General features: G+C 31.3%; 1 protein-coding gene across 1 annotated transcript; it reads left to right on the top strand.

Moving 5' to 3' along the window:
- The first annotated feature begins 12219 nt into the window (after positions 1–12219).
- LOC132728590 (tigger transposable element-derived protein 6-like) lies at positions 12220–16327 on the top strand. Its single transcript, XM_060714254.1, has 4 exons — positions 12220–12263; positions 14593–15058; positions 15330–15503; positions 15836–16327. Exons 1-4 carry the CDS (start codon positions 12220–12222, stop codon positions 16325–16327), a joined length of 1176 nt encoding a protein of 391 aa, XP_060570237.1.
- The last annotated feature ends 1708 nt before the right edge of the window (positions 16328–18035 follow it).

The following is an 18035-nucleotide window of genomic DNA, read 5'->3' on the forward strand; positions in this document are numbered from 1 at the left end:
TATTTATTGATAGGAAAATAAAGTACGTAAATCGTCGATAAACAATCCAACTTATTGCAAAACAGATATTTTAACAGATATGTTAATATTTACATTATTTAAGGACACGACCATACCAAAGTCAATGGGTTGTTACAGAATAATCGTTTTAATTCTCAGGCATAAAATCAGCTAGAGCAGCCCATGTAACCGCAAACTATTTTATTTCTAGAATCCGTTTTGTTTCTTTTTACTGTAGTGTTTTATTAATTTAATATTATGTTATGCGAGCGTTTTTATTTACTTTAAATCGACAGATAAATAACTTTAAACATGGCGGATTTTTAGAAGTTTAACATAAAACATTATTATTAAATATTAACGTACTTTTGTTCTAAAGTAGCAAAAAGTATCACAATAGCAATATGAAATTGATGTACGTTTCTTTCCCGGGAATAAAACCTTTCAAAAACACAAGGAATAGCAGAGGAAATCAAATTAGTAAAGAGATATAACTTGTTTAAGGTGGTAGATAGGCGTCGTGCTTATATCTTTTGTAAATTGCACTTCTCATTTTTATCTCGTTCCCACATGATACTTATTCGAGTGAACGACATAGTATCTCGTGATAACAAGTAACTAATTCGTGTGGATGAGAGAAAAAAAAATAAGTGCAAGTCTGAAATACAAGGGATGTTCGGAAAATACGTAGACTTGTGATATAATTTTTTAGGGATAAGCCGTTTAACTTAGCCTGCAATTTCATGAAAATATATATCACAATGCACATGCTTTTTAAGTTAAGTTATTAAATATTAATGTTGCAACATATTTGTATTCTTGATTTATAAAAATCAAAATAAAACTAATTAACACAACATGACATTCACTGCTAATAATAACAGCTCCTACCATGGGACAAAAAACGAAGCAATCCATAAAGACGACGCCGCTTAGTTTTTTTACAGTATATTATTTATTATTATTACAAGTATATTTGTTTTCGTATAAAAATAACAATGTTATAACAAATAATGAAGCTTTTGATTTTGTTCATCTGCCGAAAACCAGTCGTGTGCAGAGGAAAATGACCTAACGGTTGTTGATAATAGGATTTTTTTTTCTAATTCACAACTATTTTAACATACAAGAATAGTTTATTTCACAATCTTATTTAAAATGACAGACACACACTTAATATGTGTTTATTAAAAACCAGTGTTATTAACATATGCTGTAAAGAATTATTGTCAATAATATTTGCATAACAGAAGCTTGTTTTTCGTCTGTCAGTAATATATTTTTGGTTTTGAGCGAAATATATCAGATTACATTTAATATATATCTGCTGACAGGAATGCAAATTAATTGTGTCATTTATTATCCACATAAGCAGTTAAGTATAACATTAAATAATGAGATCATTTGTGCACACCACTTGGATACGAAATGTCATTTAAGGACACAGAATATACTTCGTAATTAGAAATTAGGAAGAATGCGGATCCTACACTGAATGCTCAATATACCAAGCTGCAAACTGTTACAGCCTAAGATTTTCGTAATTTTTCAACTGTTTTTAATTTATGTTCAATATAAAAAGGGCAGTCACCTGAATATAAACTATTGTCATGTATCGTACAATGTTAGGTGATCATGATATCAATTCTTTATAATTAGTTTTTAAATTGTTTAAAAATAGCACACTGTCAGTTTAATTTAACATAATTATTGCAACAAAACAAAATTTAAAAAAAACGAAAATCAAACACAGACAAAATATAATCATAAACTCAAAATAACGAGAACAAAGAAAAGAGAAAAGAAAACAACATTAATATATGTTTTTTTGTTCAAATATATTGTAGATAAGAACGGTCGCAACAAAGAACGAAAAAATAAGAAAAAATGTAGATTTCATGTAAAGCTTAGTTTTGATGGATCAAACAGAACATGCAAATATATTCATCATAATTGTCCATAATAAATCATTTTATACAACATTTCTCCCAGAGGAAATGTAAAGGTCGTCGTTAGAGCCACAAAACATGAAATATAATTTTGCTATTTCCTCACTGAAATATATTTTAATCGCTGAACTTAAAAGCTAAATCTATTACTTAACATAAATGCCAAATTAATTGCTAAATCTTAAATTGTTTTTTAATGTACTTCCATTTGTTTCTAGTTTGATTAAAGTCCGACATTTGATAACTCTATGTAATGCGTAAATCAATTTGTATTTAGTTTACATTTTTGTAAATATGAATAATACGATACTGGTTTGCTACAGTCAGTGAATAAGAAATATCATACTGTAAGCCCGATCCATTCGTGCACTTGTGTGACAATCAAAACATCTCGTGCAAGCCTCGGACTTAATACAGTTTAAAAGTAGTTCTAACACGTGGTTTTAAATGTAAAGGGTGTTATCTTTGATAATTTAAATCGAAAATATATTTTTGACATCCAAATGAACATTATAGTCTATTTCCGAAAATCGGTACAATTGTGACTGAAAATACTTCTGACTATCTACAATTGCCCACTGATGTACAGTCATAACAAAGTCCGAATTAATGAAAGCAGAGAGACATTTTGTACTTTCGGTATCTACAGCTTTAGTAATAAGTATATAAATAATGTACTGTTTACTTTTATATAATTAGACTTAATTCAGTTGGGATTTCACCCGATATATTGGATAAATTTAATCAACAACTTCTAGCATAAATTTATTATTTGTTTACATGTTTAGTTTCTCGTAAGACCGGAATACAGTATCGGTTTTTATTATTATGTTCGAGGTTCTTACCCGAAGGCTGGCGGAAAGGCCCGAGAATATGAAATTGTCACAAAGAAAGTTATTTGACAATATGCAGTAACTGTGTTGTACTTAAGCAAGTTCAAGTTTATTTATTACAACATTCAAATGTCCTCGATTTATATCTGATTGATAATTTTTAGCTTTAATACTTTCTAATGTAACAAAGTCAATTGCAAACGGCCATATGGTAGAAATAGACGATATATAGAAGCGTTGTTGTTATTCTGTATTTAAATGTTATAAAAAACAATGGTTCGCAATATTGAAACACCAAAACGTCAAAACGTGCAGAACATTTAAACAAAGAAGTGTGTCCTTGCGGGAATAAGGATAAATTTAATTGGCGCTTCACACATAACATCGATGTTTTTCACTTGATACAAAGAATGATTACAATGATAAAAGACGAAATATGAGCAAGTTAATATATAAGACTACAATTACTTATTTATATAGGTTACAGTACAGAGATATTCCTTTATGGTGGCATATTTCTGCCACCAAATAACCATATAACTACCTAGTTAATTAAGAGGTTAACTAGTTACGTAACTACTTAACCTCTTAATTAACAAGTCAGTCATGCGATTAACTAGTTACGTAACTAGTTAATTTTTTCAATAAATAAAAAATCATAACGGGATAAATGCATGTTAGTGCCTACAACTGCCATCATTTTATTATTTTACCAGCTAAATATTAAGAGGTTAACTATTTACGTAACTAGACAACCTCTTAACTAACTAGTTTATTAAGAGGTTAACTAGTTAACCTTTTAATTAACTAGTTTATTAAGAGGTTCATTTCCCGCTATGTTCTTTTTATTTATTGAAAAATTTAACTTGTTTTGTGACTAGTTAATCGCATAACTAACTAGTTAATTAAGATGTTAACTAGTAACGTAACTAGTAACCTCTTAATTAACTAGTTAATTATATGATTATCTGGTGGCAGAAATATGCAATCATAATTCCTTACTTAAATTTATAAATGAATATGCTAGAATACATATTTGTACAGTTTAATCACTTAATACCTACGAGCAATCAAAATGTTCTAAAGAAGACCGCCCTGTTATGTAATACGTATTTCTATATGTTTATCCTGTAACGTGGGGATGTGAAAATAACGCAGAAGTGTGCTATTTTATTGCCGAAACGAGCACTGTGGTAGTTAAATAAACTAAATTGAAAGAAATTAATTAGCGCATACAAATGTAAGGCATTGTATTGTAAACCCCATTAAATAATAATATTTTCAGGAAAATATTTGGTTTTTTTAAGAACCTTCGTAACAATGACGACCTGGCTAACATCAAAACATAAAAAAACAAAGAGAAAAGAAAGCAACAACACCGCCATATAAAATTAGCTTTAGATCCTAGTTTAGTTTTACTTTACTTGTGACATTAGGATTGTTTATCATAAGGATACATAATAAAACGTTCCTGGACACAACACACAAACATTATAAAAAAACAGGCATTATTATTTCAGATTTGATCCTGTATTGCTTTGATCCACAAAAAAGGCAGACATTCAATATAGCTCTATATCCTTTAAAAGATTTATAGTAATTTGAAATACTCATATTGGATGTTACATGGGTTTTGCTGTGCGATTTGCAGTCAAAGCATGTAATCTCACCGTTTGCAAGTTAGTGCTTTTAATATCATCTGACGCGTGTTCTAATCTGATAAGCAGATCAAAGATAATTAGAATTCTTGTCATTCTTAGAAATCAATTCCATAATCTTTAAATCAATTGTATGATCCTAGACTAGTAATCTAGGAAATAACATGTTCTTTTGCGATAAATAAAGAGATAACAACATGAATTACGAGGAAACGAAAATATACCTTGTTCAAGTGAATTGTGTGTTAGATATTTAGTCTGACAGAAGAAGATCTTTAAATTGATTATCAAGTTATAAATTCATCTCAGTGCATGTTTTTTGCGTTTTGTTGGATTTTAAGTAACACCGACACGCGTAACGTCATATAGGATTTTCAAGTTTTACTGATGAAAGAAGATCTCGGGTGCCTCTCCATGCTTTATTTCAGGCAGGCGCCACGAGTCTTCCAGATATCTTCGTCATATGAAATCATATAAAGTCCTTAACGGGATTTGAACCCACAGCGATGGGGGCAAGTGTTTGGAGCCGGCCACCTTAACCCTCGGGATTGGAGCCCCTCCAACCATACACACTTGTTATTAAGTTAAATATCAGTAACGATATTATTTACTACAAGAATTTAAATAATTTTATATACCCACGATATCCGTAATATCATAATGAGGATTTCACATTTCCATTTGATGTGTTACATACGAAACATGAAAATAACAATAGAAAAATAACTAAAATAAATTTACTCCAACTTTTCGGTACCCATTAATCTGCTGAATTTTCTAAAAAAATTTATTAATTCTACTGGAAGTATAAGCCTCTGTGCCATATAGAAGATTATGTGACATTTTATACTGGGAAGTCAAAGTTTTGCGTGTTTTTTAAAACAAGTGTTTTGTTGACATACATTAACACAATCTGACAATTAATCTTGCGGGATGATAAAATTGTTGTTGTTGTTTTTGTTAATATATTTTTCTTAAAATTTTAGCAGATGAAAGGTACCTAATTTGTTTTTTTCTGATTCTAAATAAGAAATGCCAAATGACGGATTTAATATATCTGTTATTGTCAGTACAATCAAGAAAGTGATTATCTATATGGCATTAAAGGACGAAATGCTATTTCAACACAAAATGTTTCTTCATGCCGGACAGAAAGTTATGTCAAATAATATATGAACACCAAGATCAACAAGGATGGGTGGCATTCTGTGAACGCATCTCCCCAATACAGGACCAGAATAAAAAGAACTTCTAACAACTATTTGCGTACTAATCAGAAAATCGTTCGATGCTCTTGCTAGATCTCACACATTACATAAACGTTTTCCTTCTTACAATTTCCTTCTTTTTTACTTTCTTGTATTTGAGCTGATACCACTGTTTACATTATTTTATGTACACTATATGTATACTATTATGTTGTTATAATATTTATGAAATACAATGGTGTTGTTGTTGTTGTACTTATGTGCCACAGATTCACTAAATGATATAATAACATGTAATGGTCCTATAAAATGTTTAGTGACCGACTGAGCGGACAATACTATCTTTCACATCGGACTGCTGAAGAAAGTGGTTGATCTTGTAAAATATGAAATACTTTTACCGTCTAGTTTTGATTTTATTACACTTTAAAAATATCAGGTACCATATTTATTACTAGATTTAGCATAATTTAGCCAATAAATACCTATATAAATTAAAAAATCAAAATTAAACACTTTTTTCTTTCCAAATGGGACATGAGAGATACATAAATAATGTTAAAAGAAAAAAAGAAAGAAAAAGAAAGTTGACCCTTCTAGGGATTGAACCCAAGGCCCTCATTTTCAATGTAGTTAACAGTAGTTCTAGCCTATTTGAATACTCTTCAAGGCGGAGGTAATGCATTAGGATGGTAATACCTTAAGTACTAAATACGAAACATTTTGGAAGTAAGTTTGCTTTATAAGCCACGACACTTGAGAATGGTTGCTTTAGAAATGAAGTTAAGGACTACAAATTTCAGCGATCTGATAAAAGGTAATTATGTCTGCTAAGGTTATCATTATTTTAGCTTTTAATTAGGCCGTTGACATCATCCTTGAGGCTAATTAATTGAGCACCAGCTGACATTTACATATGTAAAGAACACGCTTATACAATGTATTATGAAACCAAATAGTAAAACAAAGACCAATATACAAACAAATGTAACATGTATTAAACTGTAATATTTGTAATATGTTTTACAAGCTGTGTATCTCTTGGCATAAAAAGTTGTCTGATGACGTGGGTAACTGTTTGTTAAATGATATTTATTTAACAAATGATCTCCTCCTTTCCATTTCCGTTACTTTATTGACATACTAGTAATTCATATTTGTCTTGACTGGATCCAATTTATTTTTTACATTGCAAGATCATTTATAATCTTAATTTGTTAGAAATATTTCGTTCTTGTCAGCATCTCCCATTGGCCAAGTTATGGCGGACGTTTCTATATGTGTCGCTCTGATCAATTTCCACGTCTTTTAGAAATTAACGGTAATATTATTTTACTCAATGACAAAGCGGGTTTGTTTGGTTTTTCCATAGGTTTTTTGTCTTTTCTGTGGTAGTTTTCTAGAAAAATACAAAACATGTAACAGGGTTTCAATGTTAAAAATGTTATGTCATATTTGAGCATGCGATAAGCAAATGTTTACATTAACAAGAGGGCCATGATGGACCTGAGGTCGCTCACCTGTATATAGGCCCCGGAGCGAGGTCCAGTTTGAACCCCAGGGCTTTTATTTGAACAAACTTAAAGACACCTATAAGAAGATGTTTCATGATGTTAAGTTTTTACTACACACATATAATGAAAAACAATGATCTCCCGTCACCCCCGACAGGGCCAATTTTAAAGGGCTTTTATTTGAACAAACTTGGTGGACATCCATAAAAAGATGTTTCATGCTAAACATCTAAGCTCTAGGTCATTGGGTTTTTTTAAAAGAAGAATTTTTAAGTTTTTACTATTCACATATAGTTAAAAACAATGACACCCCTGGGACGGGGCCAGTTTTGACCCCAGGGCTTTTATTTGAACAAACTTTGTAGACATTTACTAGAAGATGTTTCATGCTTAATATCTAAACTCTAGCTATTTGGGTTTTTACAAAGTGGGTTTTTGCTATACACATATAAGGAAAATCAATGACCCCCGGGGCGGGGCCAATTTTGACCTCAGGGCTTTTATTTGAACAAACTATGTAGACACCCATTAGAACATGTTTCATGCTTAATATCTTAGCTCTAGCTCTTTGAGTTCTTTAAAAGAAGACTTTTTAAGTTTTAACTATTTGCATATAGGGAAAATCAATGACCCCCTGGGGCGGGGCTAATTTTGAACCCAGGAATTTTATTTAAACAAACTAGATATACACTCATTAGAAGATGTTTCAAGCTAAATATCTTAGCTCTAGCTCTTTAGGTTCTTTTAAAGAAGACTTTTTAAATTTTTACAATATGAGTATAAGGAAAATCAATGAACCCCTGGGGCGGGGCCAATTTTGACCCTAGGGCTTTTATTTGAACAAACTTGGTAGACACTCACTAGAAAATGTTTCATGCCAAATATCTAAGCTCTAGCTTTTAGGTTTTGTTTTAACAGAAGACATTTAAAGTTTTTTCTTTCGGTTGACATGGCAACCAGAGTTCTGCATGGAATTAAATTCTTTGAACAATTTTTAAAGGTGACCACCAAAGGACCATTCCTGTGAAGTTTGGATGAAATTGGCTTAGTTGTTTATGAGGAGATGTCATTTAAAGTAAAAGTTTACGGACGGACGACGGACGGACGCCGGACGAAAAGCGATCTGTCACTTTGTGACAGGTGAGCTACAAACTGAAAGACAAATGTCTGTAGAACATGAGTTTAATGTTGCTTTTATGAGGGGAAGACGTTCAGTGTGCAAATTGCTAAAATGTATGCATAACAATGTAAAATTATGTTTTGTATATTAAATAAACTGCAGAAACCACAAATCACCATAACATCACGTAAATAACCACTCACCGTATCATGATGTGATTATAGGGATAACATTTTCATATTGTTATCGCGTTCATCATAAATTTAATATTATGTTAACAATAAAAATGGTAAGTTTGACTTACTTTTCGTTGATTATGTCTTTAATAAAATACAAAGGTACGACGTTTCTCAAACCACTTTTCAAGCAGCCATCGTATAAAAATTTCCAATTTCCGACAAAGATTGATCTTACGTCGTTGTTTTTCTGCTGTAAAAATGCTATGGATGAATAATGTATTATGTTTAAAACAAACCCATCACTTAGAGTCGAATATCAAAACAAAGCAATATTTTCTCCGTAATAAATGAGATGACGTATCGTAGTTTTATCAAATAATGCCAGTTAAATAACAAATCATGGATAATCAATACCTCTCTACATAATATGTACAAGAAATGTTAAAGCCGAAAGGTTATTTCTATACATCAAATTATACTTTGAAATAATGACATTGCTTTATACTTCAGTCATTACTAGCCCATTAAGTACAAAAATGCTACCATTCTCATTTCTCAGACAATTTTTATAGGGGGTGGCGAAGTACATCTTAATGGATTACCTTTTTTGAATAGAAGTTAAAATACCACACTCTTTACGTTTTGTTACCTTTGAAATTGCTTCACATTCTACGCTTATTTTATCCAGTAATAAGCCTCTAATATGTTTGAATCTCATTATCAAATTATTGCTAAATTCTTGTTTGTGCCTTTTAAAGAAGAAAAAAGCTATTCATGTCTGAGGCATAATCTGTCATAAAATCCATGTAAAGAATAACTTATTTTGGTTTGATAAGAGTTTTTTTTAAGATTTTAAAGTATAAGGTTTTTTGTCAATGGATCGATGAAAAGAAAATTAATTTAAATTGAATAGGGCAATCTGCCATCTGCGCAATGTTTTTTTTCAATTTAATGCATTAAATAACAAGTTAATTTTGAAGAAGTGAATTTAATCATGGTGAACAAATGCGTTTTTTATAATATTATCTTTCCATTTCCATTTCTCTGAATTGCATCCTGGGTAAAATTTAAAATAAAGGCGATATTGACTAGAAGTAAAACCATATAACTTTGCTTGAACACAAAACACGTCCGGTGAACAACAGAGCTACTTCTTCCGTTGGGCTCTATCACTACTTTCAAGCTAGCGCATACCGCCAAATTTAAGTTTCAACAAAGGTTGTTGTCTTATTTTATATTGTTTGTGAACTCTGCATAAAGCATTGAAAATCAAAGACTGCTATACCATTTTGATTTTGTTACAGTTTCCAGGAAACGTAAAATTGAGAAATTCATATTTTAACTGTTGTTGTGGTGGCGTTTCCAAGTCATAATGAAAGAATTGCTTCATATTTTTATTTAAACAGCAATACAGATTAAAAACGAAAACATTTCAAGTAGATGTTCCGCCTAGAATATGCAGTTATACTATAATTCATAACCAAAAAATAATATATAAATGAAATACGTACATGTATATATGATTTTTACACTTCGAGACTTTTGTAACGAAGGAGGTAGTCATATCGCTAAAGAGATATTTATATAGTTATCAAGTTAAATAATCATTTCATATGCACGACTTTTCTTATTGATTTTTATTTGTTCTTTTTTTTTGTCAAACGTCTTTTCATTTTTCTAACCTTTTTATCGCTTCATACTAGATCGAGCCAAAACTGAAGGGATATAAACACGTAATAGAACAAGTGTAGCCTACCCAAATTCCTCCTTGGGGTAAAACTTAATTTGTAAGAAAGGTTATAAACTGAAGTCCAAAACCTACAAGGTTTTTTAAAATGATCTACGAAAGATGCAAAACTCAATTATACGCATATATTCGGAAGGAAAAAAATACATATTGTCAGAATAGTTAAATATTTACACCGAATTAATTGTTATATGCTGGAGATTCCACACTAATTTTCAAAAGGGTTTCTTTGTAAACAAAGTCACAGGTAAAATAAAAATTAAAACACATACCAACAATAAAACACACACACAAAAACACTGCAAAAACAAACATAAACATGTATAAACCGTAGACCTGGTTACGCGCGTGTGACTATTATGTGACACCGGAGAAAGATTTATATTTAATGATGTTTATTAATAATAGCTTAAGTTATTAAGTTATTAAAATCTCAGAAACAAAATCGAAGAATAATGCTGCTGGTGTTCAATTTCGACATGATGCCTTGATTGTCGTAACCGATAGTTTAATTGCGTGATAACTGCACTCAAAACTGGTTAAAAATGAATAACCAGTGGTCGCACTCTAACACTCGCTTTATGAGTTTTTGTTACATTTATGATAAAAACAACAGAATGTTTAAACGGTCTATAAAATGACCTGCCAATTTAATCATATCTTTAGTATGAATGTTTGGGTATTAGAAGCGCTTTCGATACCAACGATCTATAGAATATAATAGTACAGCGCGTATGGACACCGAGTAAAACGGTTTGACTGTGTGTTATAACATTAAATGTGATATTTCATTTAAAGTGTAACTATAGGACATTACATTAACGGAAAAAAATCAGTTGAAGTTTGATGGCATTATTTTCGTAAAACAGAAACCGAGCTCGGAAACGTAGAATCCCTGCTAAAATGTATCAAATATATTTATATGTTTATATACCTATGAGCAAGGCATTGCTTCTACACATTTCCTTAAGAGAATAAACGACTTTCAAATAAAATCAAAATAGTCATACAAATGCGAATTGAATTTATTTTCATTTTATTTCTTGTTTGTCCATATTTGTTTGAGCAGATATAAATGTTTAGGGTTTTCATTACCAATAAAACATGAAATTTATGAGAGCATTCTAAATAATTACCATAACCAGAACGTGAAAGTCAAAGAAATTTGTTGTTTTAATTCGAGAATAAAGTATAATTCATATTATTCATAGAATGCCCCATTGTTTGGTGATGTTATGTGGCAAAAAAAGGAAAAATGACACACGATATCGCTATTGTATTAAATGTTATTTGAAATAATTTGCATATATATTTTACATTAAAATGATAACTATAGCAATTATTCCAACACAAAAAACAGAGGACAAATTTAGTTTTCGTGATTAATTTAATGTTTGGCGAAATTTTGTCAATGGTTGGTAAAAAAGAAATATTGATACGGATTTAAGTATATGTTTTATGTATGCCACGACATCGGACACATAATGTTATGATAGAATATGCCTTACGCACAGTCAATAATTTGATATTTATAATTTAGGGAAACGTAAATCACAGCTGCTTCAAAACAGATAAATTGCAGATTTGTGTCCAATATAAATGAAAGCTAACTTCACTACATATATCAACGACAGCCCCGTTTACAGAATGGTGATGGCCAACAATGTCTTTGTATTTAGTTTGCTTTATTAAGGAATTGTTAAGTTCTAGCCTATACCAATGATTATAAGTACCAGACAAGACTTCTAATTATTTATCATTTTAGTGATTAGTCTGTCCGTGCTCTGCCTTGTGCCCTGTCCTGTTTTTTTTTTGGGTCCGCCTGGGCTTCTTGCCACTTGTTGTTGTTGCTTGGTCTTTCGGGGGCTGCGTCCATTAAACGCTGCCTTTCCTTGTTGATCTTGTTTTTAGTATTTCCTGTTTCCAGCCACGATGAAAAACTCCCACAAAAGCCTGAAAAATACGATAAACATTCGACAGCAAATGCCATCCATTTATTTTAGAAGGAAGGATGTGGTTACTACTGAGTAAAGCTAGAGCAAATTATTTATTGAGGTAATTTGAAAATTTAAATGCTACTTTCTTCGACGTTTATATTCGTAAAAGACGCTACCACGCCGCTCAGCTTCTTTTAGAGGTGCTAAAAATAACATGAATTTTGAACCAACTGTTTTTGATGGAATAAAGAGTTCTATCTTAAGGTTTATGCTGTATATTGTGTAAAAGGTAGTTTCCATCTATTTTTGGGAATGATTATCTAAACGTCAAGATTGATTACTTTTATGTGGTGTTCTAATTAATATCTTATGGTTTCCTAAAAGGATTCTAGGAAGCATTCAGCGCCTTTCTCAATATGATTTAAAGTTTAATTACGAGATTTGATATTGTACATTGCATTTAAAAGGTTTCTTAATTTCCTAATAAGTGATTCGATTTTTCAAGGCAATGTCTTCCAACCGATTTATGTATTTCAATATCCTTTTTTTAACACCTGAAAGAAGCATTATGCAATAAGAAAAACATCGTATTTTATATATAGAAAATCTTTCATCTTAATACAAAACGATGCTACCATAACATCGGACTAGTTTGTATTGTCCTGAGTTCTTTTTGTCTTGGTGTATTTTGCCAAACAAATTTTAACAAAAGAAATCAATTGTTTATAATATGCTTATCTTTGCTTTCAGTACAAAATTCCTGACAAAATGAACACCGGCAAGCTTATATTATCTGCACACTTATCTGTGCTGTGCAGTAACAATGTGTCAGCGCTTGATTGAAATTGTAGACCATTGTTTACAATCAATAAAGTCTTGTGTTGCCTCATCGGTTCACATGCATTACCATAGTTCCTGTCAAATACTTCAAAACAAAGGCAATAGGAAAATAATGCATATAAAGCAATAACAATGAGAAAGGGCGATGTTCAATGAACACATCCCAAAAGTTAACACATCAACAGACAGGGCAATAAAGGGACAAAACCTATGGACCCCCAACAATCCTTTATGGATAGAATAAGATAACATAGAGTGTGTGTATGGGGAGACATTTTACCGCGGCAACAGTTGGTCCATTACGAGCGTATAATTAAAATCAAAACATTAAGAAACGAGATGTTTTTTTATTGTTGACAAATAATTCTTTAAAATATGTAATGTGCTTAAATTTTTTTAGTAAACTATATATTTAAAACGCATGATTTTACTTTATTCAAAATATGGAATAAAACATTTACACGTGAATTGTTGCAAAGTTATTAAATTATTGTTAAACGTATGTCTTTTATCTATTAATGGACTGCAGCCACCAGTTTATCCCTGCATGGTCGTAAGAGGCGTTTATATGGTTTCGAATAAATGGAGTCAAAGCATCTTTTAGGTGCAGCAGGTGAGGTTGTTTTGACCCCTTGTATTGCTTTAAATTTTGTAATATGCAAGGCTAGCCAAAATCATCTTTACTGCTTCGGCGCCATATGTCCTATTTTGTTGTTGCACTGTAAAAACCAAACAAATATCAAACCAAAAAACATTATATGTTACAACTCGTTCCAGATGATCATAACAATGTGGAATTAACATAATTTATCACTTTCATTTTCATAAACACATTTTATTACCTATAGTTGCATACCCGTAACATATATATGCTTTTCGGCAAAGCTGTAATGGATAATAAGTGGAAATTGTTCGTTTATAAACCTTAACATTCAACCTTCTGAAATATAAAATAATAAGCCTTTGCAAACTAATATCACTTCTTTGCAGTCTCAACAGGCCATTTAATATTATTAATATATAGTATTTTGTATTTTGATTATTTTTTTACTATCGCACAATGTAAACGGACAGTTCCATATAACTCATTTCACACAAATTCAGCAAGTGCACAACAATACGGAGCTTATAAGCAGATAAGATATGATTACTGGCTTCCAATGCCCTGATCGTCATAGAAATTCAGGGCACTTTCAACTTGGTAATTTCGATTCTCATATTGTTTTATAATCTATACACCGACACTAGGTGTACAATGGAAGTACAGTAAACTTTACATATAGCGAATACGGTTATAGCGAACTTCCGGTTATAAGGAACACAAATTTTTGGCCCGAATTTTGCCCTTCTTTATTTAATATAAAAAATTACGGTTACAGCGAACACGGTTATAAGGAATTATCGCTTATAAGGAACTTATTTTTTAGTCCCAATGCCATAAAAAGTACAGAAAAATACACTTTTATAACGAACTCCAAAATCGGCTGTCCGTAAACAGATCAGATATTTTGCGTTTTGGAATTTTAAAACCCCTTGCTATTTCAGTTGTACGGGCTAAAATAGACATATTTAATGGAAATGTATTCGTTTGTTATTTTTATTTTAAGTGCTTCGGGAAGCTGGGTAGAACGTTTCAAGGGAAGGCACAACATTGTTTCTCGTGCTATAAGTGGAAAGAGCGGAATCGTTGATTCATCGGTGACTGATGAATGGAAGGAGCGAACTTTGCCTGCCCTGCTGAAATATTTCTCCCCTAAAAACATATTTTATGCTGATGAAACGGGGCTCTTCTACAAACTTATGCCATCATACTCTCTTAATGTCCGTGGTGAAACCTGCACTGGAGGAAAAAAAGGCAAAGAAAGATTAACGTTCCTAGTTGCTTGCAATATGGATGGATCGGAGAAGCTTAAACTCGTTGTTATTGGCCGATTTGCTAATCCCAGATGTTTTAAAGGCGTAAAGTCCTTACCTGTGACTTACCTTGCCAATAAACGGGCCTGGATGACAGGGAAAATTTTCTCTGACTGGGTGCTACAACTTGACAGAAAGTTTTCATCTCAATCGAGAAAGGTGAGATTTGCATTATATTTATAATAAGTTAAATTCAACTCATTTCAGTACGATCAATTTATTATAAAAGAATGACAACTTGTAAATTTTATTAATACAATGTATCTTAATTAGCATATTGTGCTTTATATAAATTAAGCAACAGTAATGAGGATATTAGTTCAAGCCATTATGGAAAAGCTTTTGAAAAAATGTTTTAATCTGCCTTACAGTATTTTTTTTCGGTATTAATAACACGTTATACTATTTGAATTCGATATATTTTTTACAGGTATTACTGATTGTGGACAACTGTGCTGCTCATCCTAAATTGACTGGGTTAAAGTCGATAACTTTGGCTTTTTTCCCGCCGAACACCACATCGGTTTTACAACCTTGTGACCAGGGCATTATTTACAACTTCAAATGTAAATACAGACAGCGTATGGTGGAACATATCATTGATGTAAGCAAATTGTAAACACCTATAACAATGCATCAATCAGTGCACTACAAAGCCTGTCTCCAGGAGGTGCGAATATCTTGGCAAACAATGTATAGAAATCGTATCATTATTAATGACCTTTTCAACAGATATTAAACACTGCTATTTTTTGACATCTATTAATTGACAAATACAAACTGATACAAATTTTAAGTAAAGTTTGTTTACATCTAAAAGAAATTACTCTCTATTTATATTGGTAATACAGTATCTTATTTCATACAGCTACATAATATATCTTTAAATGGGAACAATGAAAACATATCTCATAATAGCGCTTTCTTTTACTTCAGTCATACGATAGAAAGAAAGAGCCGGGCATCAACGTGCTTGTAGCCATAAGATACGCATTTGCAGCATGGAGAGATGTTTCACCAACTGTTATTATGAAATGCTTTAGAAAATCTGGGTTCATCGCAGAAGAGGAAACCATGGACGATGATGACGACATGCCACTCGCACAAATGATAGAAAATATGAGAGATGAAATTCCCCTTGCTCGTCTGCGGACAATAACAAACACAGACACTTCATTTAATGATATCCCTCCTGCAGAGGAAAATGAAACAATAACTGAGGCAAAAAATGATTCTGATATTGTAGCGGATATATTAGGAACAAATAATGACGATGACTGTCAATCATCCGAAGACGAGATCTATTTAGATGATCTGCCGGTTGTGTCAAAAAATGAAGCTATTGATTGTTTGCACAAGATTAGAACATACTTCGAGTCCAATGCACATGTTGAAGAAACAGTTTTTAAAAAAAATATTGGATATTGAATTTAACTTGAAGAGTTGTAAACATTCCCAAACTAAAATTAGCGACTTCTTCTCAGCAAAGAGATTTTTTTATGCATGATATTCTATTATTAATAAATAACAATATTGCATATATGGTACATATAATATAATTATGTTATAAATATATTTATATATAAAAATATATTAAAAAGAAACAACACTGCAATTATTCCTTTTTTCTTTATTGAAACAATATAAGGGAGACAACAATGACGAACCAAGAGTTATTTCTCTTAATCAAATGCTCTTCAAAATGGAGGATAATGGTAAACAATTAGTTCGTTATATGTAAAACTGTTCGCTATAAAAACTTCTGATATAAGGAACTAATTCGCTATATGCTTACAAGGAACTCCGGATATAAGGAACATATTTTGAATGTCCCGATGAGTTCGCTATAAGCGGAGTTTACTGTATTTGCATTGCTTTTGCTCACTAGCATCTTAACTTGCAAAGTCAGCATATATGTTCAGAAAGATGTGCTCGTGGACACTGTATTATATATAAAAGTAGATAATAAATTTTTGTATTGTAAGACATTGACTAACTGAAATCATTCTGTGGCAGGATAACGCTTTGCTTTGATGTAATGTATCAAAATACAAAATGAACTAAACATGAATATGATATATCAAAACATATACGTCATTGCAAGCGACGAATATTTTCTGTTACAGTGTCGATATCTTAAAAAAGTATACAATATAAAAGACATTCTTTACTGAAAATTGACATGTCGATTTTCCTTGAATCAGCTTATTCTAAAATATTTAAGAATTTGATTTGGGCAATATTATATTTTCTATGTAAATACATAACTTGATAAAAATGCATGTAGATTTTTCTTTTGTGGCAAATATGGCTTCGAATGTGCACTTCTAAACACATTAAGAACGCTTTGTGTCGCTGTTACAAAGTGTTATAAATTGAAAATTGTTTTCATCTAAACCAGCTTGTCTGATATGACATTTCATGCGAATATTTTCAGCCATTTTATTACTTGCACATATGGTTCAAAGATATTTGTTGTTGTTTTAATGAATGCTTGATTTTAGATTCACTCAATACTAGCACTTTACCACTCTGTATTTCGGGCATCTTAATTTCCTTAAATAAATACTATTTATACTTTACGATTGATTTTGTTACTATAATTATTACTTTATAATGTTAGTTTATGACGTCATTCTAAAACGAACCTTAAAACATATAACATGTATAAGGATTTGACGTCATAAGCGAACAATAGTGTTGTGTCCACCATAGCGGTAAGAGGTCGTTTTCGTTCTCATATTTTCCCGATCTAAACATTTCCCTCACATACTTAATTATTGTGTATGCGTGTAGACTGTAATGAAATAGAGTTTTTTATTTGATACAATTTTATTGCAATCTTTTCATTTATTTTTTATCTTCTTTTATCAGTTATACAAATGTTCCTGAGTTTCAAAACAAGATAACTCGTTCTCCGTTTCATTTAGAGATAGGAGCGTTCAAAACAAGTTTTATTTGTAACACACCTCGTGATCCTCCTTTTTAATATACATTTAAAAATGAATACTAATAATAATAATAATAATAAGGAAAAGAAGAAGAAGAAGAAGAAGAAGAAGAAGAAGAAGAAGAAGAAGAAGAAGAAGAAGAAAAAGAAGAAGAAGAAAAAGAAGAATGAAAAGTGAATATGAAA

The sequence above is a fragment of the Ruditapes philippinarum genome, unplaced genomic scaffold (assembly GCF_026571515.1).
Source record: "Ruditapes philippinarum isolate M1 unplaced genomic scaffold, ASM2657151v2 ctg4588_1_1_1_1, whole genome shotgun sequence".
NCBI lineage: Eukaryota > Metazoa > Mollusca > Bivalvia > Venerida > Veneridae > Ruditapes > Ruditapes philippinarum.

Coding starts and splice junctions, on each gene's coding strand:
- LOC132728590 (XM_060714254.1), top strand. CDS start 12,220: ATGTGGTTACTACTGAGTAAAGCTAGAGCAAATTATTTATTGAG. Junction 12,264..14,592: donor AGAGCAAATTATTTATTGAG/GTAATTTGAAAA, acceptor TTTTATTTTAAG/TGCTTCGGGAAGCTGGGTAG. Junction 15,059..15,329: donor TTTCATCTCAATCGAGAAAG/GTGAGATTTGCA, acceptor TATTTTTTACAG/GTATTACTGATTGTGGACAA.